Here is a 26,526-nt window from a genome sequence, read left to right as displayed (position 1 = left end):
GTAAATCTCAGTAAAGCATTTTATTCTATTTAAAAATTTAAGCTTTGATCTGTGCTAGATTTTGTTTCATATATTATTGAAATTACATAAATTCAATGTAAGAATTTTAAAAACTTGACTATACAATCAGTGTCCTATCTATACACCCAACTGTAGTAGCTGTCAGACCATTATTTATTCACTTGTTTTCTTTGAGTTGTGAGAATATTTAGTGAAATTCAGGGATAAGTAGCCTAGCTAATAAGACTATTACATGAAAATATCACTCATATATTTTATGATAATATCACTCAACTAAATTCCTTGTTTCCTGAATATAGTGGTGAGAAACATCTGGTTGGCTGTTCATTCAGAGCACAGTACTGTCTCCTACTTTTGGTAGTGGAGGAGTCCCATGACATCTAAAATCAGCAGTCACCTCTGCTCAGTCTCCAGCTCATTCATCTTGCGGTGTTTCTGCTCCAGTTGCTCCTGCAGCTGCTCGATGCGCTCATTCTCCGTCCCTTCTTGCTGCAGGCGAAGCATTTTGTTTTCATGCTGGAGTCGAATGAACACTTCTCTTTGAAAAGAAAGTTGTTGAAAAGAAAGTTTTAAAAATAAAATCCACTATATTCTACTCAAATTGTTGCTACATTTACTTATTTGTGTGTATAAGTACATATATATGTTTGTGCACACATGTTCCAAGGTATCCATGTAAAGCAGCTTGTGATGTCAGTTTGCTCCTTCACCATGTGGGTCCAGGATAGCACAGGAAGACAGGGTTGGCAGCAAGCACCTTGACACACTAAGCTGTCTCACTGGAACCACCATATTATTTTAAGGGAATTTATATCTACTCAATAACTCTAGTTTTAAAATATGATCAAAACTTCTGAAAGTTTTAAAAGAAACATTGTATGTCCTGCAAGTCACAACTCAAAAGAAAATTGTTAAAGGTTAACAGTAAATGACCATGAGTTAGACCATTAAATAATTATCCAAGTCCTTGGACAATATGACTTCACTTTTAAGTTTTAGCAACTTCAGAAAATGTAGTATATATTCTTATGATATATATAATCAAAACAACTAAATGTAAGAAAAAGTTTGCCAAAAAACTGTACTCTTATGATCATTAGTCTCTCTACATTTTTTCTTTTAAGAAAGTCTTTGTGTATATGTATCGCATTTTCATTATCTACCTATTAGTTGAAGGACATTTTGTTGCTTTCATTTTAGCTATTACATTCAGTCCTCGGAATATATGCCAAGCAATGGTTTATTTTTAACTTTATGAAATTATTTGTTTGTAAAGAAAAACGGAATAATAAAATTAGCAGGTAAAGAGTTGGAAGTAGAAAAATACTGAGCTAACTCAGATCCAGAAATGCAAATGTTCCATTTCTATTATTTTTAGTTCCCAGCTCTGACTCTCTCGGATTGAGTATCAAACTGGAGTAACCACAGAAACCTGGAAAGGAAAGGGACCATGGAAGACACAAACTCTAGAGAGAGCTCAGGACACAGGTGCTATGAAGGAGTGAAAAGGGAAAAATGGACAGAGAAATAAGGTGGGAGAAACAGAAAAGCACAGTACTGAGAAAGAAAACAGAAAGACACACAGTGAAAGGGGACAAGAAGTTTAAATACACTAAAGATATTTTCAGGTGGGAGAATTACTTTATATTTATCTAAAACTACATATAAACTGTGTGTGGTTGTGTATACTTTTTTAAATGAAGTTACACCAGTTGGTGTGATTATACTTCCTCAAAGAACAAAAGATAAAACAAAACAGAACAGGACAAAACCAAAACCTAAAAACCCCAAACCCAGACCAAACCATTGGAGGTATAACTCTTTCTAGTTGTTGGTTAGAGGTATCTAGGAGAATCCTAGAGCAATATAAACTATTGCTATTGTACGTGGTTGCGTCTCAGGAGGCTGAAAGTAGGTCCCTATTGTAGAAACTTTGGACTTAAGAGAAATTCAGCAGGATCTGAGCCAAAAGTCTCCATGGGGACTAAACTTTACTGTATTCAAAAGTATTAAGTAAAAAAAAAATAATCAGTAGTCCTACAGAGTGTGATACATATGAGCCACAATCACCAGCAAGGCAAGACAGCCCAAAAGATGCAATGCTGGCATTTATATCTTGGTAACTGGGTTTAAAGCCCATTAAACATACTACTGCCATGTCTGCAAGTGAACATGACTTATAATTGCATCCTTTTTCTTTTCTTTTTCCTTTTAGACAGGATCTCAATATGTACCATAGTTCTAACTATCCTAAAACTGAAGATCTTCATGCCTCTGCCTCCAAAGCACTGGTATTGAAAGCATGAGATACCATACTTAGCTTTAAATGCATTTTTAATATTTATCCCTATGCCCACAGATAAGTGTACCTCTTGTTTCCCATCCAAGAAACTTCTTTTTGCTAAGGCAGAAGACCATTACAGAAAGCCAGAAATTGCCAAAATGTTGAGAATAACTGATTGCAGGGTGCTCAGCCCCAATTCATACATCTACAACACAATCCTCCATCTAAGCTTCAGGAAACATTGCAGAAAATATGCTGGGAAAATTGCATGAGCCAGAGGATGAAGATATGTCTGCTGAGAAATTTATCTCTGATGTAAGTCAGGGAAACTGCATACATGAAATCTCCACTTTCTGACTGCCTAAAAAAACCTGACCAATGACAGCCATCAGTGAGATAGGGAAATCACAAGACAAAGATATGACTGAGACACTGCTGAGAATCAGTCTTTTCCAGGAATGAACCTCTAATTGGTTATCGAGTTCCAAGTGGTGAAAACCCAAAACACTCAAATATCAGCAACAGTAAATGGACTGAGCAAGTAAGATTTGTTTAAATATGTAACCACGACAAGTAAAGAAAGAGAGCGAATGAATGAGAAGGGTACACAAAGGCTAGAGGGAATCAGGAAATGATATAAATGTAGCACACATATATGGTATATTAAATATTTTTAAGTTACATTAATGGTTCATATAAATGTTTTAATGTACTTTTCATATTGAGATGCAAAATTAAAGCTTATTTTAATATTAAATAGGAAATGTATACTTTCTCATTTTTCCAAATCTCATACTCCCAAAGCAATTACTTTCAACAAATTCAAATTTTTGTTGTTTTAAATAGCAAAAACATCAATCTAAAAATTAAGTTCTATATCTTTGAAAAACTGATTTTAGCATAATGATCAACTCAACAACAAAGAAAGCAATTCTCACTTTACAAAACTGATATTCAGAGGCTTATAATGATATTGCTTTTTTGTCTTATGTAATATTTCTTAAAATGATTTACTAAAATGTACAGTAAAGCAAATTTTGCTATATGAATTTTAGGCACAAAGCACATGGTCTTATAATCTAGCAAGAAAAATCAGGTTACAAATTTAGGCCATTAGTTTCTAGGATTTTGCTTTGGATGTATTTTTAAATTTTTGTGGTGGTAGCAATAGTCTTGTCTGTAAAGTTTAAATGTGCCAAAGAGAACTTCAGTATTATTTGTCTATAATATTCTGAAAAACTCAAAAAAATATTTGAGTTCCTAAAAGTTACCTACTATATATTCCTTGTATATAAAGTATTAATAAACAGCAGCTGGTACTGGTCATCTAGGGATGAAATGGGGGTAGCAGGAATGGGAAACAATTGCTCCTGGGTGTATGTCTTGGAGGTGCAATAACAACCATTCTAAAATCAGATAATAATGGTGATGTTCAGCGTGGCAGTGACAACACTGAATACAATAAGAAACAGCAAACTATTTTTAAGTAGATGGATTATATCTTAATAAAATTAAACAAGGACTAATCTGAGTTTTAATAAATAAATCCTGACTCTTGCAAAAGCTGCAGAGTATTTTATAAGTGGATAGGTAAAATACCTAATTCACCATAAATACAACCAGGATGAAAGATAGACTGAGAGAGACTACCTACATTTATAATTTGTTTAATTTTCCCACTGCCACTGACAACTTTTCTATTTTACTCACATGGATCTGAATGTCATATATTGAGTTTTTCAGAATTAAAAAAAGTTAAAAATGGTTTCAATATAATACAGACCATGTCACAAAAACTAAATTGTTACTCTGTCAATAACTTCTAATAGTTCTTTAAATTTCTGGAGTGAAAAATTAAAGTTGTTTTTGGTTCTATGGTAATACACTTTTATTAAATAATTAAACTTTTAGTAAAGCTTAAAGATAAACATATGTAAAAAAGGACAGAAAAAATGAACTAGCGCTTGTACTATCAGATATAGATTATCAATCAGTACAACTTTACCTGTATTCCACTGGCATGATCTCAGCAGCAAGATTTTCATAACTTTTTGTAGCAGATGCATCTAAGCAATGAAAATCAATTAGTGTGTCATCAGTATATTTCAGTCATTAGAAAAATAAAGGTAAATCTACCCAACTCACCAGCTTGGTTTAAGTGATCTTGCTGTGCTTTTGAACACCGCAGCTCCTCATTCGTCTCTTTCAGAGTGTCACGCTGTTCTATCAATCGCTAGAAAAGAATTGTTTTATCCATAGTTACAACCCCAAATCAGCCAGTAGATGGTAATCGTGTATGAGAGTATAAGAGTGTGTGTTTGTGTGTGTGTGTATGTGTGTGTACTTTTGTGTATGGATGAATATATGTACAGTACAGTGGAGTTGAATTCTTTTTGAGTTCCTGCAGTTTATTACACATCAGCAGAGGCAGCTGAAGTCAGAGAATAAGAAGGAAGCAGAAAATTAGAATTAATTGCTAGTTTGAGGCTAAGCAGAACAATTCAGTGAGAAGCTGAGAGAAGCCAGATTGAAGCAGTCACCATACAGAGGAGTTTGAGCCAGAACAGCTAAGTTGAATTAGCCAGGCAGAGTTCAAAAAGAACTAAGTGTGAGCTTATTCAGCAGTGAGCCTCTGAGACATCAGTAGTAAGCCTCTGAGACCTGCTGAATCTGTTCTTTTTATAGACCTAACTGTAGCTTCTCTAATATAGTTTGTGGGTTTTTCTTTTTCTACATTTTATCTCCCCCATCCAATTTCTCCACCTAACAGTAGATAGGAAAGAAAGAAGGATAGATGGGGAGAGACAGAGAGGTGTCTCAATCTAATTTCTTTCCCTTTGTTTCATCTTTGAGCACGACTACTAACAAACTGCATCCAACTCCCCCTACCGCCCCCACCCCCGAACAACCAACAACCACACTCTGGGCTCTAGTGTTTTATATACCCTCTGAAAAGTTCCCAAAATTCCAAATGTCACACAGTCACAGCAACTATCTGCAGCTGGCAAAACTATATCACTGCTAGAGCACAAGGCAAATCATAGTCAAGTAACTGCACAGTCTAAAGCAGCCCCATAGACCCACACCTGGGATTAAAACAAAAACATATTCCTATAATATTGCTATGGCTTTAAAGAAACCAAAATTCCAAAATGGTCATGCACTTAACATCCAGAATACATTAAAAAACTCCTTACACAATAAAAGCCAACAACTGAAATAAAACAGGGGAAGGATCTTAAGAACCCTTTTATAAAAAAAACTATGTAGGCAAACAGCCATAAAGTATACATACTTGCTCAACATCCTTAGTCATTATGGAAACACAAGTAAAAATTGACATACCACTTCACATTCCGTAGGATAGCTAAAATAATAATAGCTAAAATAAACCTAAGCAACAGAAAAGTATTGGCAAGGATAAAGAAAAATATACATATTACATGTCACTATGCCACCTTTCTTAGTATGTTCTAGGGAAATGAAAAAACAACCACACAAAAACATGTGAACAGACCAATTTCTAACATTCCAAGATGGCATGAGTCCCAGTGTCTACACACTGTTGACTAGACAAATAAAACATGCTGCATCAACATAATGGACATCATTCAACGAGATAGTACATTCAACGAGATAGTGTCAGAATGACCTAGGAGAGCCTAGGGCTAGCAGGTGACTTTCCTGGAGACGGGCCATCCTTTTGCATGGCTCCAATGGGCAAAACTCCAAACTGTAAGGCCTTCAAGAGAGCTCATCTTAGGATTGATTCTTGTTATTGTTATGTCTTTCCTGTCATTATTAAATTAGTCTAATAGTTTCTAGGAATTAGCCCACCCTATTATGCAGATTTTCTGTAGATCAATAAAGATGATAAACTCACTTGCAGTAATGCTATGTAGACAAATTGATGATTTCATAATTCCTAATGATGATTCTATAGAATTCCTAAATTTATACAAGTAATTTGGAGCCATCTATAGAAGAAAGCTACAATTTGGTTTCTGTAAACCATCATGTTTCATGGGGAAATTACACTAGGATAATAATGCAGGCTTGAGACACATTTATGATCAGGGAAACTTCTAGGCTATCTGTGAAACTGTTATCTGATAACTAAAGGTAATTAAACTGAGATGGACAATTTACTTTAAGTACAAGAACAAAAAAATATTGGCATGATTTATCTATACAAAACTTCAAAACTAATGAGACAAGCAGATGATTTGCCTCTTGACAAAGCCATGCTAACTTATGACACAAAATCTACTGCTTTAAACTTTTAATGAACTTGTGGAGCTAGTGACAGATAATGTTTAGTTCAATACTTAATGGAAGTTTTAATGGAAATGCATGTAAACATCCCTGCTGAAACTCCTTATTCAATTTATTGGCTTGAATTAATGTCTCGAACTTGCAATGAACCTTTTTTGGATATAAAGACACTTGAATGTAATCTATTCTCCAGAGAAAATACAAGTACTAAGAAAAACAATAAGAAGAGATTTTTTCTTACAAGAAGGCTTCTTTAAGTCACCAATGAATAGGAAAAGGCTTTTCCTTTCACCAAGAGAAAAATGAGGTTTTTTTTTTTCTTTCAGTAATAAAGAGGATGAGGTTTTTTTCTTAGGGTTTTTTTCTTACTTGTAGAAATAAAAAGGTACAGGTTTTTTCTTTCTCTGAGGAATAAACGGAGTTTATCTTTCATCCAGAATGACTTGTTCATTGAAATTTGCTCATGGGGACTTTTGCCCCATCCACCAAAAAAATTTATATATGTGCAATATATATGCATATGTAGGTATAGGTGTGTGTATGTAAATATGAATGAAACTTGTAAAGTTGATGAGATACATGGTCAGGCTAGACCAGAGTATGTGTGTATATGAATGTGTTTTTCTGTGGATATTGTCTGCATAAGAGTTTTCTTTCCACATGCATGCATGACATTCTTTTCCTGGTTCTCAAGGAGTTTACTAATTCAGAAATCCTGATCAGTGAGAGGCTTTAGGGAGAAAAGAACAAAAAGTCAGAACAATTGTTGCTTTACTTAGTCCATCTCTGTTAAACAACAGGTTTTAATCTCCAGAAGCCAAAAGTTTCTGGCCACAGCAGAGCAAAGAATTAAGTAAGATAAAAAATATTGATAGTAAGCAATTCTTACTCTCCCAAAGCCAAGTTTTGTCTCTGAAAACCACTAATGCTAAGCCCCCACTGCTGCCTTCCAGAAAGAATAAAGCTTGGGCTAAAATATGGATCACACTGAACAAGATAATCACAAAACCTACAGTCATGTCACTGTATGATCTACACAGGCCAAAAAATGCAGAGACAGCAAACATATATAAACAGTTGCTTAGAACGACAGACAGGGGACTCAAGCACACAGTACTTGGTGGTGGTGGTAGTGTCTCAGTTCTGTGGATATATATTAAAGCTGTGTATGATGGTTCACTTTAATGTTCAACTCCACTGAACTATGTCTAGAATATCAGCAAGTGGCTGGCTGGGGTGTCAATTCAGAGATTATTAGATTATGAGAGCCCTGAACAAATGAATAGATTAATCATTGGTAGATTCACCATATTAGATGGTGAGAAGAGAAGCTGGAGCTTAGTTGGAGGAAACAGATGCTGGGGCCATGTCATGGCAGATTTGGCACTTGTTCTGGTGTCCTCCTGTGCTCCCCTCTCGCTACCTACCACCATCATTGGGTGAAAAATCTATTCCTCTAAAATGTCACTGCTTTAACGATATTCAATCCTACCACAGGCCTGCCAAAAGAAGGAGCCATTGTGAACTAAAACTACAGTAAATGGTAAGCTCAAATATATCTTTCCTGTTTGCATATATGCCAGGTATCCTGTCACAGCAAATAAGTAAATGACACCCTTGGAACAGCAGATCTTTAAAGAAGGACAATACATGGTATGTTTATATATACTAATAAACCTGTTTATAGTTCGTGCTTTAAAGTGGCTGGCTGAAATCGCCGGTTAAAAACCATGCTCTAAGACAGAGGACCTATGACTGCTACCTCATAATCCCTCTTGACAAAAGCTAATGGAATTGAATAAAGGATGTGTGAAAATGGGGAGCTTTCCATTCTGTTATATGTCACCATCAATTCCTATCATCAACATCTTCTAACTTTCATCACAGAGCTCTTATATCCTCTTGGTTAAGCTTAGTATTATGTATTTTATTTTGTAGCTATTGTCACTGACTTTTTTCCCATGACTTCTTTGCAATAATCTCACTATTAGTGCATAAAGCAGGTACTAATTTTGTCCTACAACTTTAGTGAACTTCTGAATTCTAATACCCTTTAGTATTCTATATAAGAATCACTGAACATTACTAAAATGTCTAACCCACCCAAAATTACTCATATTCAATGCAACTCCATAGAAGGAATGATAACAACATTTTCACAAAAGAATTAATGGGAAAAAGCTAGAATTCCTATGAAAGCACAGAGATCTTGAAGAGCCACAGCAATCCTGAACCAAGTGAATGATGAGAGCATCACAATACTTGACAATAAATCATACTTCAGAGCCACAGGAACCAGAATCACATTACTTACAAAAAACAGACAAACTGACTGGTGGAATGGAACACAATAACCATGAATAAACCCAGTCCTTTATAATCAACAGATCCTCCATCAAAAACAACAAAAAGTTACATATTGAAGAAAAAAGAGCCTCTTAATTACTGTTGCCAAAAAAAAAAAAATTTTAAAAAAATCAACCCATTCTTCTGTATACTGATATAGCAACTAAAAAGGGATTTAAAACTTTAAGGCAAGGCACTAGAAAATCATTAGGAAGAAAATATGGTTAAGGATTAGGATTAGGGCTATCGAAAGCTAAAAATAAGACACATTCCATATCAAACATTTATGATCACCTCTTTTTCCTTGAGTAAAGTTTCATGTTTTTCTTCAAGCCTCTTCATTTCAAATGCTAGTGTATCTGCCCTTTTGGATTCAGAGGAAAGCTTAGTGTGAAGGTCCTGAACCTTTGGGCAGAAAAAAAAAGGGAAGGAAAATAGTTCTTGATACTCATAAACTTGCAAAGTTGAATAAATAGCCTGATTGGAAATAAAATTCTAAGTATTCAAAAAAATAGAACATCAAAATAAGAATTAGATAAAATTCAATATATTATTTTAATATACTTAATTTATAAGTAGTAGTATTAATATATTTAATTTATTTAATACAATTAAATAATATTTAAAAGTAGTTCTACTTTAATATTTCTCTAGGTTGTTTGATAAATGGCACAACAGAGGATCTGAAGGTAGAACTACATTCTCTATCATTGTCTAGGCAATTATCCAAATAACAAAACACTGACAATGAAAGTTCAACAGGAAACCTGAAGAGTTCAGAAGACAGTAAAAATGTGTAGGAAGCAGGAAAATCAGATTATTTAAGCATCCCTTAAATGACAATTGTAGAAAGAAAAAATTCATTGGAAGTAGACAAAAAAACTACGCTCGATGCTTCTAACTTCTGAATCACTCTGAAAAAAGCAAATGAAATCACAACACTGAACTTCTAATTGCATCAATCAGATATTCAGACATGTCTCACCTGGCGCTTATATGTTTCTAGCTGTGCACGAGCTGCATTGGCCTTCTTCAGCTCTTCTTCCAAGCTCACAGTGTTATGCATATACATCATATTTGTCTCCTGTAAAGATTTCACCTGCTTGCGGAGGTCATTTAGATCTTGTAGCTTCTGACGATATACCTCCACTGTTGACTCCAGTTTATTTGCTTTGTCTGAGGTAGCCCTACAATAATAAAACACGTTTTTTTCCAGCTCTAAAATGAATCTTCTAGACAATAACAAAGATATAGGCCTAAGTTTCAAGTTCATTATTTTTGCAGTCATCATATATTATATTACTCCAGATTTGGTAGATTGATAGACTTTTAGCATAATGTATCAAAAATTTGAACACATGATTAAATAATTCTCAGCTATCTGTAGTTCCCAGGAATACTGGGTATATAGTTTATCAAAATGTACATGTTCTATATGCTTACAAAGTTGACTCAATTGATAAATTTGTGTGGTGAAGCATTTTTCTTTTCGACATTTACTGGGTTAAAGCAAAAATGAACTGAAAAAAATCAAATCACTAAGTAATAGCTATAATGACTTCTTTTCAAATGTGCATTTAAAATGGAAAAAAGTTACATAAAAATAGTAACAGAGTCCTAGCAAGATGGCCCAGTGGCTGAAGGTGCTTCCCCCCCCCCCTACACCTGACCTCTTAGTTTAGTCACCAGAACCTACATGGGGAGAAGAGAGCCAACTTCTACAAGGTGTCCTCCCAAATATATCATAGATAGTCAGTAAGCATACACTGTATATCTCACTAACAATCCTTCCAGAAAAGAACATGAGAATTACCTATGCTTAATTTCCCAAAATGTAACAATGTATCATTTACCAAATTCTAAGAAAATATTATCATTTTGGGTTTATGGATTCTGATCTGAAACTGTCCTAACAAGAACTAAATGTTATCTTTAAACTGCAGTTCTAATTAATGAGCACAGAAGATGACCCAGAAGTCTCAATAAAGCGATCACTGATCAATACACAGGGATGATATTAAGAGCTCTGGTAAAACTGCAAATTACTCAAACTATTTAAACAATAACTTAGAAGTAGCACAACAAGGCAGACTGGCCATACCTAAGAACATCTATCTCATCTTTTAGGGCCCTGGTCTCTTCAGCAAGGCTCGTCAGCTCATCGTTCCTGTGCTGAAGTTCAATCAGCTGCTTTTCAAGTTCCTCACAGTGAACACGGTAATCATCTTTTGCAGCTTCAAGCCTTAAAAGAAGAAAGCAAATAAATTTTAATGTAGTTTCCATCGTTTGTCTTCATACTGATATGAAGTTCGTATGACAGAGATAAATTCCACATTCAGAAGAGGAAAAATTAAAAGGTAACTCATAGCTGTTAATATTGAAACAACTGAAAGGTAAGTGCTGCTCTGGGTTTTCACTTTACCTCTATATCAGTTTTAAACAGAAATTTTAATTGACAAACATAAAGAAAAAGCATAGATAGTAATTACTGTTTAAATGTATAACATGTACAGAAGTAAGTATTAAATCTCACAGAATGACAAATTAAGGACAATTAGTCTAAGGCATATTGCTATGTCAGAAAAAAAAAGTACTAAAAAGATGACATTTAAAGGAAACAAAGGTCTACTTGGCTAAATCTAGGCGAGCACAGCATCAAAATCCAATGCGAGCGGCAGACCAGACTTAGCATCCACTAAGCACGCATCAGTTAGCAAAGCATGCTGGACTCAATTTTGATAGAGAAAAATTATAAAGAAATTGAGACAACTAATTGAATTTGAAAATTTATTTAAGAACACCTTATCAATATAAAACCTCCAAATTACCATACAAATTATTATGTTGTGGTTTTTTAGGAAATATGCTGAAGCTTAAAGGGGCTAAAGAATCTGCATCTCCCTAAAATCTGAATACCTGCTAGACAAGGCTCAGTAGTCAACCCATCAGAAACAACCAAAGTTACTAAACATAAGACCTTTGAATGTTTATTTCAAAGGGCAAAACGTTATAGTGAAAAGCATCTTTTTAACTTAAGATCTGTACTCTTTTATTCAGAATTTACTTCTACTGAGGCACTCTCTCTAAGACCTCAGAACCCCTCCTCTGAACTCTTACTGCCTCTAGCCAACATCTGGCTTATACCTCTGAGTGTCTTAATTTTAATGTACATATCCTACCTGCTTAACCTCACTGAGCCTTGTGAGGAAGGCATCACTGACAACATTTGGTATTTTTGTTAGATGTAATTTAATCAAAGTCCTAAGCACATATAGTTGTCAATCATCAGCTTTTGATGTTTATATGCTTTATATATCAGTTTAATAAAACTCAACAATTTCTACTAAAAAAAACTACCTATAGTTTTCTTCTTGTAATTGTTCTAGTTGTATTTGTACGTGAAAATACTTCTTTGCAACCACTGTATTTGGATCATCAAAAGAGCCGTCCAACTGGTCAAGCTTTTCATTCATCATCTCATTCTCAGAGACCAGTGAATTCTTCTCATCCTGAAGTGCAGTCACCTAAGAGACAAACATCAATAGCAAAACAACCACTGAAGAGGTGAGAGTTCTGTATTCTAATTATACATCTATATGGGGGAGTGTATAATATATATATATTACCAATATTCTATGGGTGGGCATCCCACTGCGTACCTTTTGGAGGCCACCTTTGTGGAATCAGTCCCCTTCTACCTTTCCATAGGCTCTAAGGATTGAACTCAGGTCCCAGGCTTTACCAACTGAGTCATCTCTCACAGCTTCCTTGACTTCATTCTATTCCTTCACTACCAGCCTCCCCATTGTTTTGCTTCAATGGAGTTCCTGAACTAATTCTTGTTTTGGAACTAACTAATGCATGAATCTTACTTTAAAAATGAAAGAGTACTCAGTTTGCTTTGTAACAGATACAAATGAGGTCTATAGATAGGCTGAGAACACTAGGAGAATAACTTTAAAAGCAACATTCTGTTCTAAAGTCAATATATTCTGCCATATTTGTCACATAGTTCAGTGACTACCACTTGTCAAAAACTCTAAGTGATTCTAATATCATTGACCCTAAGAGTAGTGATGTAAGTATTTATGTAAGGGGTGCAGGAGCTATTCTGATATAAATAAATACTATGGGGTCAAAGAATATAAACACTATGGATTCAAGGATTCCTATTCTGAGCATTTAAGATTTGGGGATATTTGCATATACATAGTAAGATACTTGACATAAGAAATATTGCCACTCTTTTTCCATCAGTCAATAAATGAATAAATAAAGCCTCCTTGTAGACATTAAAAACTTCTAGGAGTATGCAGCAGTACTGTAGTGGCACAGAACCTGAGAGGCACAGAATGCACTTACAGAAACATGGTTTTAATACTCAGCAGAGCAAATACACACATACATATGCATACATACACAGGCAGACAGAAACACAGACAGATGCATGCATGTACACACACACACCACTATGCTCACTTTTCCTGGTTTACTGATAATCATGAAACTTAATTTTTATACACATAAGAGGAGACATACTATCTCACTTGATAAAAGAAAACCTTTAATGTTAGTACTTTGTTCATATCAATACTAAATATATCCAAGTTCCATCTCTAGAGCACATGGATATAGTTGCAGGCCAGTTTTGCCATACCTGAACAACTATATCTTTACTCAGTCGACCCAACATTTGATCATACCACATTTGCTTAATACAGGAATTACATAACAGATAAACATGACACTACACAAACACACATACATACACACACACAAATGAACCAGAGGGAATACACACTCTATTAGCAGGTCATGCATTAATTAATACAACTTTAAATTATTACATTTAATGTTTAAAACCTATTATAGCATAAGTAAATTAAAGTTTCAATCTTACAACATACAAAACTGAATTCTCATCATGAAATTCTCCAGTTAATATAATGGTTTTCTCAAAGAATAATCAAGCCAACAATTTTCAAAACAGAAAAATATTTATAAAAGTTGTGTTTAAATGTTAAGGAATCATTTAGATATCTCTTCTATGAAATGAAAACCACCCTTCAGAGCATGTTGGTAGTTTTAATTATTTACAAAGAACTCTTTTCTCCACTCAGGTTTCTCTGCCCATACCTGCATATCCAGTTCCTGGCACCTCTGCTTCAGCTCTTCCTTTTCTGCTATGGACTCCTGAAGCTCTTCTAAAGCCCTTTTAAGCTGAAACCAAAAAACATAATTCTCAATAGACCATGCATAGCAAATCAGAATAATAAGTCCTTCTGTCAACACATGTATAATGATATTAGAAATAATGTTTAAAATTCACCTTTTAACTAATGAGCCTTCATGTGTTGCCTTGGTGTGACATTTACTAGTTAAAGATAAGGTCTCACAGAAATAGAATTTTATGAAAAATTTGAGGAACTATTTTAAAGGTTATTAGACTGAATTTTTAAGTCATTATAGAAAATATGTTCTAAAAACAGTATGCTTATATTTAAACAAAATTTCTATCAAAAAATTTGAAATACTCTTGAGGTGCTTACTGGGCTCAGGATCAAGTGTGAGGAGAAACAGAAAAAGGCCCAGAGGACCAGGAGAATAAATGGCAATCAGTGGCTGGGGGTTGCAGGGACATCTATGGAACATGCCAGAGACCTGGGATGGGGAGGCTCCCAGTCTATGGAGGTGACTTTAGCTGAGAATCCTAGCAGTGGGAATGTGGGACCTGAAGTGGCCACCTCCTATAGCCAGACAGAACCACCAGTGGAGGGATAAAGACAACAATTCACACACAAAACATTCAACCCAAAATTTTTTCTGTCTACAAGAAATGCAGGGACCAAGAGGGAGCAGAGACTGAGGGATCAGGCAAGCACCAATTCCTGACACTATTAATGATACTCTGTTATGTCTGCAGACAGGAGCCTAGCATAACTGCCCTCTAAGAGGCTCTACCCAGCAGCTAACTAAAGCAGATTGCAGAGACCTACAGCCAAAAATTGGATGAAACTTGGGGAATATTATGGAAGATTTGGGGGACGAACTGAGGGCCTTAGCAGGAATAGGAACTCCACAGAAAGACCAACAGAGTCAGCTAACCTTGAAGGCTCTTGAAGGCTCTCAGAGACTGAGCCACCAACCAACGAGCACACACAGGCTGAACTTAGAACCCCATACATATGTAGCAGGTGTGCAGCTCAATCTTCATGTGGGTCCACCAGTAACTGGAGTTGGGGCTGTCACTAAATCTGCTGCCTGTCTGTGGACTCCATTCCTTTAACTGGGCTGCCTTGTCTGGCCTTAGTGGGAGAGGATGTGCCTGACCCTATAGAGATTTGAGGTGCCAAGGTGGGGAGATACCCACGGAGGAGCTTCGACCATCTCAGAGGAGAAAGGGAGAGGGTTTGAGGGAGGGACTATGTTAAGTAGGGAACCAGGAGAAGGAGGATTCAGTGATAGGGTTGTAAAGTAGATAAAGAAATGCAGGGGAAGATACCTAATATTATCAATGGGGGAGGAGAAGCTGGATGTCTATAAAAGAAATACCTAAAAATGCATTTGGCCTCTCCTTTTATTCTTTCTCTAGAACGCCTAGATTAGGCTACATATATGGAGAAAGGTCATTTTCTGTAGTAAAAAGTGCTATCATAGGATCCTGAGTCTTTGAGCACTTTGTTCAATCTCAGACAAAAAGATAGACATTGTGTATGTGAGCGTATGTGACACATCAAGGGTCAGGTAGAATATTTAGTGACATTGTCTCTTGAGTATGATAACAGGAAACAGTAAAAGCTATCACTACTTACATTCATTAGCAAATACATATTAATATCCAAGTGTGATCTTATAGTAAATCAGATTCAGTTCTACAGAAGGGAATACCATACTCAATTAAGTCTTATAAAATAGCTGGTAGAGGATTCCTGTCAACATTGTCAACTGTCTCCTCATGCAATGAAGTCTTACCTGCTGCTCTAATTCTCCCACCGTGTCACTTGCAGGAGAGATCACTATTTCTTTACTCATCAACTAGGAAAATGAAAATAGCAAAGTTAAACACACTTGTGCAATGTTTAGAAAACCTATTTACATGAAAGTAAATTGACTTATATTTAGCTTTCTTTTGTCTTAATGATCCTTAGAACATTAGTCAAGTAAAAATTTTATTAGAGGTAGAACCAAATAAGAATCTTTGAGGATGTACATGATAAGATTAAGAATAAATTCACTGCAAGCTTTTGGGGACATATTAAAAATCGCTTTTAAATGGAGATTGTTTCTTTTATCTCTTTCTTTTCATATAAAATTCTCACAAAGTAGACTAAGCTGGTTTCAAGCTTGTGATCTTTCTAATGTTAGGACTACAGGGTTTACCATCATGCCCCTCATAAATGATTCAAATTCAAATATCATATACTAACACTTTTCACCCAAGATTCTAACCAGGATTAAGAGCCAATTCTAAACCCCAAGAATTTGGTATCCCTTCTCTATGTCTGATATACTCAGAGTCTTAGATTCAGGTTATTTGGCTCCAAAATCTAAGTTTTCCGAAGTCTAAAGTTCTAAATGTACCTGACCCACATACATGAGGTTGCCAGGAGCACTGTTCTGGCTGGCAGGAAGAAGAAGAGAAATGGGAAGTTCCACATGCAGTAGACTTGATGACTCTGTTCTTATTAATGGAAGGGACTGAAAATTATTTTCAGTGTCTAGGGATTTAGTTCCATGTTAGAACATGCAATCACTAGACCCTGGGTTTGGTGCTGAGCTCCAAAATAAAATAAAAGTACTTTGAAATATTAAATATCAACTGGTTTTTAGAGTTAGGGGTTCTACACTGAACTAGAAGGGTTTTAACTTATTTCTAATTGTTAAAAACTTACATGAAGTTTTACATCATTTGGTTCAGGGTCTTCATACTCACATGGAGATGGTATCACTTACCTCCTGAATTGCAGTCATGACCACGTGTTGAACAGATTCTTCCAGGGTCATTATATTTTTAATATGTTCTATAATTTAAAAATATTAAATTTATACTAAAAATCTACTCTATATAATTTCTTAACTACTCAATAATCAAAGTAGGAAAACTAAATAGCTATAAATTATTTTTCATGCAAATATACTAATTCACTAACATGCCTATTAAAAGCTAGATGAAAATATTTACCTTAGTAATTGAATTATTTTTGGTCAAAAAAGAAAGCCTTTAGTTTTTTGGTAAAAGAAAAAAATACTGGAAGTAATATTAAAACTATTAATAGTAACTCTCCAACTTTAGATCTAGAAACTTTTGTTGTACCATTTGTATTCCAGGAAGGCTTTCAAAGGTACATATGCAGCCTTCTGCAACATCTGGTTAGCATCCACTAATTCTCACAAGATTTTAAAGCTTTCCACAAACATATAAAGTACGTGAGAGTGATTCACTCAGGTAGGAAATGAGGACCTTGAATGGAGAGATGGCACTGACTGCTCTTCCAGAGATCCTGAGTTCGACTCCCAGCAACCACATGTCATGGGATCTGTTGTCCTCTTCTGGTGTGTATGAAGAGAGTGAGCATGCATAAAATAAATAAATCTTAAAAAAATGTTTTTAAAGAAAAGAAATGAGGACCTTAATCAAAGAATGTCTCAGATATCTGCAGATATAAGTCCACTTCATCTGTGCAATCTTCCTACAACTATTGTCCTGAACCCTCAAATTTACCTAATACCTTTGGGTTTTACTGATTGTTTTAGAGACTCCTGTTAAGTCCTTTAACTCTTCCTTTCTCTTGTGATGCTAAGAGTCTAAAAGGTTATGGTATGCATATGATCACTAAATTCTACAAACAAGAAAGAGAATTAGCTGGAAAATGTACCAAAGACACAATGGTTTCCTTTAATGACCTAGGTGATGAAATGTTTCAAGTCTGATGACATCTACACAAAAATAATCTTCCCCTTTGAGAACGACAATATTAATAATTAAGCCAATTCTCACAAAAGTGCAGAGTTGTTTTGTAGCCATAAATTTAGTGGGTTCATTTCTTAAGAATTTTTGGTTATCTTTTTCCAATTTTGAATCCCTGTGCAACTCTGAAGAGGAAATCCAGAGCTCCAAATATGATAAGTGAAAGTTCTACTGCTAAACCACATGCTCAGTCCACTAGTTTTTATTTAGCTCTTCAAACCTAAGTTTTAACCCAAACACACCTTTTGAAAGTTAAATTGTGTCTTTATGTGTACTCCTTATTAAATAAACCACTTCTATCTCCAGAAACTAAATTTCCTTTCAAAAATATGAAGATGAGAATACTTAATAATACTTAAGCTAAATTATGAATAAGATAGTATAGTAAAAATTTTAGGGTAAAACAAACTCAATTCCAAGGAATTATGGTTTATAATATAAGCATGATACACTCACAAGAAAATGAAAGGATCCAATATAACAAATTAAATTATACCAAAGTGAAAAAGAATTAAAGTGAAATGTTACTTCTCTGAAAATGAATTATGTCTGTAACATTTGGAAACATAAATCATGCAAAAATATAGTATTAATGAAAGAATAAAAGAACCACAACTATAACATAAGTACTAGTTTAAACCTTATTTATTCTTTGTGATTTTCCTAATAGCTAGGGTCATTTAACCTGCATGAGTAAAAATTCTTAAGTTTCATAAAATAACAACATAGATCTTAATGTCCTCTGGAAGTAATACAAAAAGACTGATTATTTGGTCCTGTGAAAAGGTAGCTACTGAATGGAAGGTACTGGGATAAGAAAGGTTTATGGTGTCTGGGTGTGGGTGTGTGGATGCACGCATCTATTTTATAAACTACAGTTGATTTCATGTTATTTAACATTTCTTGAGGTTGTTCTTATTGAATTTACCTGTCTTGTATCCTTTCTTGAGCATGCAGAAATTTTTATGAAGGAGATACACTAAGGCCAAGATTTGTGTAAAGCACACAGAAGCACACAGAAGCAAGATCAAAGCTTTTCCCACCCAGGCTGATTCAAGCTTCCATTAGGAAGGAGACTCAAGTCTACCCAGTTATTCTTATGATATTTTGTGCTCAGAAGCATATAAATTACTATGCATATATATATTAGTGTAATGCACCAATTTCATTAATACCACTGTCCATTTGTCAAAGGAAAACAGTGGACAATTGTTTTTCTAACAGAGCAATATATAATTTGAAGAAATCTTCTATTATAATTTAGTAACAATATTTTATTGTGAAAAATATTTACCTAAGAGTCTATCTTATTGACTATATGTGTCCCAAACATCAGATTTTACTTACTTCAACTAAATATGCCTTATAGCCACTGACCACCAGAATATGGGACAGTCAAGAACTGGAGAACTCATTGCTAAAAACAGGGAGGTCTAGAACTTAGATCTAGCTTATACAGCAGGGTGACTTCAGCCCTCCGGCAGCAGGAAGATAACATCCTCAAGAACTAGCAATATAGATTATCTCTAGAAAATACAACCGTCAAGTGACTAGAACTCGCTTGTTACCTTGCTTCTTTTCACAGTTGACTGCACAGCCTAGAATTAGCTGAAGCAACCTCCCAAGCTCCACAGGATCTGAACACTCAGTGATTTGATTTAAATCAGGGATAAGTTCTTCAGAAATCTGCTGCCCCAAAAACTGAAGAATTAAAAATAAATTAATTAGATTATTCATTTACATAGGCTACAAAGAATTTATACTGTTATTTAAAGAAAAACTAATTCAAAATAACTTCATGAAATAACTCAAATAAATTAAGAAATCACAAGTCACTAATACTGACCAAAGCCAAGTCAGCAATATTCTGGCCCCTTCTCAAAACTCTGGTTGATTGTGTTTGGTGTATATTTGACCTCATATTAGAAAAACAAGGGTTTGTTAAGGGGGACCCAGGCTATTTTACTATAATAGAAATGCTTGCCTAGGAAACAGTAAACAGGATTATGTTAGCCCAGAAGACTGATATAGGCAAAGTTACTTATCCAACCTAAAGGGAAGACAGACTATCTGAACAGTCTGTGACAGTACGTTATCACTTAGATTCACAATATAAACTGCACTTTCACAAATGAATAACAAATGCAATGGCTTTGACTGTTTCTGGTCTTTTTTCTATTTTCTTGAAACATTAAGTTTCTAAGGATACTGGGTGTGTAAAGCACTGAAAATTCTCATAATATTAAAACTTCTAAGAATCTTTCAAGTTTATTTCTGTAATGTTGAAATATAAAAAAAAATTCTTTAGTAACAAAATCACTTCAAAGGCTACCAACTATTATGCAATACATTCTATTTATAAAAATAATCAATTCAAAGTTTCAAAATGAAAATTATCTTCTTTCTTTTCCTTTGGTAACCCAATGCATTTAATCCTTAGACCTCTTCATCCTCACAAGTTTTGTGTGTTCTTTAAGTGGCAACATAAATATTATAATTATAAAGTTCAGACCAATATGATGCTAAAAAACAAGCAGTCAACAACTGGTATTTGTGTTTAAAATCAGGTGTTTCCTATACCTCATGATAGTAACTTGTAATTCCATGGAGGACCTTCTTCAGGTTACTAGCCTAAAGTAGAACAAAAAGAGGAAATAAATACATTTGTTTCATGTTAATACTGAAAGACATACATTAAAGTGAGAAATAATCTCTTTTTCAAGAAAAATGAGAAAACATTATTGAATTCCTCACTAAGAAGAGAGAAAAATGTGTAGTAAACCTAATAAAAGAAATTCAAATGAAAATGATCAGAACTGCAAAGAAAGCTCAGGATCATTGGGAGACACTTAAGAACTCCTGCCTATGCAGCTCATGGAAAAAGGAAACAGAACATTCAAAAACTACACACTGCCCCATCAACAAATCTGGCATAACATATACTTAGAAACTAAATGAGGGTGCATATTGCTTTCAGTTGCACTTGACAATTCTCTAAGTCACAGTATAAATATGAAAGTAAATCAATGTAAACGTAAAATACTCTAAAGGTAAGTATGTTCTTAGGACAAAAATGGGTTTTATTTTATAAACTTTGTTTTTAAAAACTTATAAATAAAAATATCACCAAATGCAGGTAAATAATATAAGTTATGAAAGAAGATATAAAGCTAATTGCTTTTTAGTTCTAATTGTGTCAAGGTTTTTTGCTTCTGGTAATAGATAAGTAAAAAAATGTATAAGTTATTAAAATATAAATTTTTTTTTCTTTTTTTTTTTTTTTCATTACGGGTGGTTGTGAGCCACCATGTGGTTGCTGGGATTTGAACTCATGACCTTCCAAAGAACAGTCAGTGCTCTTCCCCACTGAGCCATCTCACCAGCCCTAAAATATAAATTTTAATGTGAAACTTCACTGCTTCCATTACAAATGTCATTTCTAACTATGCATATGTTCATTGTATAGACTTTGGGTCTCACTAATTTTGGTGTGTGATGTTTTTACTTACTTGCAAAACTAGAATTAATTCAGAATTCCATAAATAACAAGTATTTAGACTTTGAATTAGTTACTCCTAATCTGTCCACAAGTCAAAACACATTGAAAAGTAAAATGAACATCTACTTTGGGTTAAATGAAAATAAGAGCAGAACATATCAAAATGTCGATGTAGGGTGTAGGCTGGAGAATGCCGCAGAGGGCGTCTAGTACTTGATGGACAACCACAAGCCTTATACATGTTTATCCCTAAACCCATATAAGATGAGAAGGGAGATCATGCTTCATAAATTGGTTCTCTGACCTCCAAACACACAATGTAGCATGTGCACACTTCCATACACAGCATATACACAATAATAAAAATTTTATAATGTATAAAATGAGTAAGACAGTTTTATATTAGGAGAAAAAACAGGCCTAACTTTTATTATCCAAGCCTCTTCATGAAGTAAGATAAAGAGCAGGTATAAACAGGAAAAAGTCAATGAGAAAACTATGAGATAAATGATTTCTATACTTTAAACCTGAAAGATAATAAGCTAGATGTAATTGAGAGGATAATATAAACAACAAATTTTCAACATCAGAAAGGGTATTTTTACTTAAATAATAGTAAGACACCATTTACAGATTATATATATGGACTGAAGAGAAAACTCAGTGGTTAAGAATACTGGCTACTCTTCCAGAGGACTGGGGTTCATTTCCCAGCATTCATGACACCCTACATCTGGTTGTAGCTCTATTTCCAAGGGATAAAATGCCCTCTTCTACTTCTGCATACACAAGGCTTGCACATGGTGCCCAAACAGACATACAAACAAAACACTCATATATACAAAGTGACAAATAATTTTAAAATGTGCACATATATGTATATATGTATGTATGTAAGTATGTATTCATCAGCATAGTATCCAATAGCACTGTTAAGAAATATATGACAGAAATTAGACACCCTTTATGGAACAAACATAGGCCCCACAAGACACAAGAAAACTAAAAGCAGTAAAATAGTTGTAAAAAAATTATTTTTGCAGTCTTACAAAGTTAAGCATATATATACATAAATATTTAGCCATTCCACCAAGTTATTTCTCCCCAAAAAATGAAATCTAAGCAAAGATTTGTGCATGGAGTTCATTGCCATAGCCTAAACTAAAAGTAATCTAAATATGTCATCATGTGAATAGCTGAACAAATATTGTTAAATCAATGTAATACATGATAATAAAGACATAATTATTAAAACAAGCAACATAGATGAATCTCAAAATCATTATACTGAGTAAATAAAGACTACTCTGTGCATACTGTTTGGTTGGATTTATATAGAATTTTTGAAATAAGAATTCTAGTGGCAGATCTATGGCCATCAGAGGCCAGTCACTGGATAAGAATTAACTAAAGAGACAAAAGTATATGTTCTTGGTTGGCAGAAATGCTCTGTATTTATATGAATGGTGTTTATTTTTGCATAAACTCAGGTGTCCTAGTTACTTTCTTCTTGCTGTGATGAGACAATAGCCAAAACAAGTTGGGGAGGAAAGGGATTATTTGACTGACAAGTCCTGATCACAGTCAAGCACAGAGAGGGTCAGGGTAGGAATTCAAGCAGCAGCAGAGGCAAAACCTTGAAGGACAGCTGCTTGAATGACTGCTTTCAAGTCAGGACATCATTCAGCACGCTTTCTGAAACCTCCCAAGACCACTTGCTTAGGGGTGGCACTGCTGGCCCTATCACATCAGTAACAATCAAAAAGAAATGATAATCAGATACGCCTACAGGCCAATCTGATGGAGGCATTTCCCCTTCAATTGAGGTTCTGTTCTCTGAAGTATCTCTAGTTTGTATAAAGCACCATATGTGTTAATGCAAATACAACAATGAACTCCCGTAACACTGAGTTGAGCTCAGTGCCACTATTCTTCCATCATATGGTGCTCTCAACCCCCATCCACTTCTACATACCTTTATTCTCCAGTTGTCTCCAACATCATCTTTAATTCGGCTTAACCAAGATTCACTGAACCAAGCTACGTCACTAAAACAAAAGTATAATGATTAAGCTTTAACATGTTTTTATAACACTTTAATTATTTAATTTATTTACAGTTTAAAACTATCCTTAGTGAGATTAGCAATGATTTAAATGAATTACTAATTTTTTGTACTCTGAAATATTTAGTTTGGAATTTCCTTTCAATTTAACTTATTTAAGCCATTAACTTGCAATTTAACAAGTACTTACTAAACGCTTCACACTAGGCATTCTGCTGGTAGAAGATCTAAAGTACCAACCCCAAAAAAGTACAAAAACTCCAGTACTCTGAGGTATCTACTGTACATGGAGCACTGATTCTGCGTGAGGTATTCCTTCATTTAAATATCAGGGTAACTTGGCAAAGGATATGTTATACACTCAATCTCCCTATTTAGAGAACAAAGGAGAAGAGCAATGTAATTTGCCTCAAATGCATTAGGACATGGCAAAGCACTAAACACTAAAGAAAATTTCTGTTTTAATTAGAAATAATGTTCTATGTTTATACTGAAGGTCAAGACAAATAACTGTCACACAAAAATGTTAGGAATTTAACAAAGTTTTAAACATGCAACATCTACAATGCACATTAACAGACTATATTCTAGAACAACCTGGAAGCCTGTCTAAGGGGGTCTGAAAAAGACCAATATGGAGATTACTTATTGACTCTTAGAGAAAAAGCTACTAAAGGAAGTAAAGGATACAAATACCTGAAGGAGGAGATAGTGAAGAAAAATACAACCCAATTATTTTCTAATAAAACTAACTAAAAATCTTACTATTGTGTTTCATTCCATCCAGGGTGTGTTCTCAAGAATTTAAGCAGCTAACTTGAAGGAATAATTTTATTTCTAATTACTAATAACAATTACAGTGCCTTCAATTAATGCTACAAACTATTCTGAAATAAAAGCCTATCCGAAGAATTCAAGGAACTGGACTTCTACTGTCACAACTGAACCAAAGCACTGATTTTGGAGTCACACTAAATGAATAGAAATCCCAGCTTCACTGTTTGGCTTCCAAAAGAACTGTTAGTTCTTTATACCCTCAGTTCTCATGGATAAACTGGACATGAAAAGAAAAATACCCAGTTTATAAAGGAAAAGGTAAAGATTGGGAAGACGGTTCAGTGCATAAACATGTGTATTTGAGTTCAGATCTGCAACTCCCGTTTAAAAGTTGAGAGCGGCAGTACATGTCTTTAACCTGTTACTGGGATAAGAAGAGAACAAAGACATGTAGATCCTGGGAACTCACTGCCTAGCCAAAATGGTGAGCTCCAGATCACAGACTGGCCTATTTCAAAGAATAAGGTAAAGAATGATTGAGGAAAACATCTAACACCAAACTCTGGTTTCCATAAGCATGCAAATGGACAATCACACACAAATAACCCATATAAGGGGACCTATTATGATATAGTTAGTAAATATTATGATGCCAGCTATCATGGTTTATCATTTAACTACCGAAATACCAAAGAAATGAAAAATACTTGATGACCAAAGCCTGAATATTTCAATTCTGAACCACACTCCTCATTGCAAAGATATCCAGCCAAAAGATAAATATAAATATACATGAACATATATAGCTTGTCAAGAGACAAAGGTAAGCCTTTCTCCCAGGGAAGTGGAATGCATTCTTGGTAGTAGTATACAGAGCCACATTTCCCAAAAAGATATGCTTCTTTGAACTCTGTGCCTAAAATTGTGACCTTATTTAGAAAACAAGTTGATTCTTCACTGAATTAATGAAGGTAGGAAGAGATCATCCTGACTTACAAGGATTAAACTAGTGCCCTTAAATTGGAACAGCCATAGGTATAAACACAGGAAAGCCAAACAGAGGCACAGTGGCTCTAGAAGTGCCTAAGACCACCAGACCTGGAAAATGAAAGGAGGATCCTCTCCCTGAAGCTTTGGAATGAGGACAGCCCCTCCGACACTGACTTAGTCTTCTAACTACAAGAACTGTAAGAAAAGAAAGTTGTTTTGTATGAAGCTACACAGCCTGTGGCACTCTTACAGCAGCCCTAAAAACCTAAAATAGCTAGAGGTTTATTTTTCCCCATGATCTTTTTTTCACAACTGAACTGTCTACAAGTATGTTTAAAAGAGATGCATATTACATATCCAAGCTAAAGATAAGGACTACAGAACCCATTACTAAGTGCATTCCCATGACTAATCTCATAGTTCAGACAACTGTTCCAGGACACCCAGGGCTACTCAGAGAAACCATGTCTCAAAAAACAAACAAACAAACAAACAAAATTCACAATGGAAGCAGCAAAATATACATTCCATCATCAAGCAACGATGGTGCCTTCAAACAAGAAGTACCTGTTGAGACTGCATGGCTTTGGTCAAATAGATTGTTTTAAAGCAAGATATAAATAAAACATTGAAAATTATTTTAAGAAAGTTGGGAAGTATAGCCCAGGCTTTCCTGGGATATACTGCTGGGCTATACTCCTCCTGCCTCTGCCTCCTTCAGCAAATCTTACCAGCCCTGCCAGAGCCTTACAAATACAGAGGCAGATGCTCACAGCCAACCCTTGCACTGAGGAGGAGTTAGAGAAAGAACTGAAAGAGCTGAAGGGGATTGCAACCCCACAGGAAGCACAACAATATCAACCAACCAGATTCCCCAGAGCTCCCAGGAACTAAGGCACCAACCAAGGAGTGCACATGGCTCCAGCTGTATATGTAGCAGAGGATGGCCTTCTCAGGCATCAATGGGAGGAGAGGTCCTTGGTCCTATGAAGGCTCCATAGATGCCCCAGTGTAGGGGAATAGAGGGTGGGGAGGCATGAGTGGGTGGATGGGTGGAGGAATACCCTCACAGAAGCAAGGGGAGGGGGAACAGGGTGGGGTTTCTGGGAGCAGGGGAAACTGGTTAATGGATAACACTTGAAATGTAAATAAATTAAAATTTAAAAATTTAAAAAAATAGAAAGGTGGGAAGTAAAGAGTATTTTTCTTTTTTTTCTTTTTTTAAAAAAAAACTTTTATTGCATTATAATGAGAAAAGTTACATGATTTCAATTAATCTGAATTTGTTAACATTTAAAAAC

At 34.9% G+C, this 26,526-nt stretch overlaps 1 protein-coding gene across 3 annotated transcripts in view; it reads right to left on the bottom strand.

Moving 5' to 3' along the window:
* Nucleotides 1–26,526, bottom strand: part of Hook1 (hook microtubule tethering protein 1) — a 62,328-nt gene that overhangs the window by 11,429 nt on the left and 24,373 nt on the right. For all 3 annotated transcript variants that reach the window (XM_031377877.1, XM_031377878.1, XM_031377879.1), the window contains exons 3-15: nt 23,369–23,441; nt 20,475–20,525; nt 19,463–19,595; nt 16,880–16,947; nt 15,899–15,961; nt 14,063–14,146; nt 12,284–12,450; nt 11,028–11,168; nt 9,912–10,113; nt 9,221–9,331; nt 4,451–4,538; nt 4,311–4,371; nt 419–559 (exon numbers count right to left, since the gene is read on the bottom strand). In XM_031377877.1, the coding sequence (XP_031233737.1) occupies nt 419–559; nt 4,311–4,371; nt 4,451–4,538; nt 9,221–9,331; nt 9,912–10,113; nt 11,028–11,168; nt 12,284–12,450; nt 14,063–14,146; nt 15,899–15,961; nt 16,880–16,947; nt 19,463–19,595; nt 20,475–20,525; nt 23,369–23,441 (1,383 nt within the window). The remainder of the gene's footprint in view (nt 1–418; nt 560–4,310; nt 4,372–4,450; nt 4,539–9,220; nt 9,332–9,911; nt 10,114–11,027; nt 11,169–12,283; nt 12,451–14,062; nt 14,147–15,898; nt 15,962–16,879; nt 16,948–19,462; nt 19,596–20,474; nt 20,526–23,368; nt 23,442–26,526) is intronic.

The sequence above is a fragment of the Mastomys coucha genome, unplaced genomic scaffold (assembly GCF_008632895.1).
Source record: "Mastomys coucha isolate ucsf_1 unplaced genomic scaffold, UCSF_Mcou_1 pScaffold18, whole genome shotgun sequence".
Taxonomy (NCBI): Eukaryota; Metazoa; Chordata; class Mammalia; order Rodentia; family Muridae; genus Mastomys; species Mastomys coucha.
This window is presented reverse-complemented; position numbering and strand designations above follow the sequence as displayed.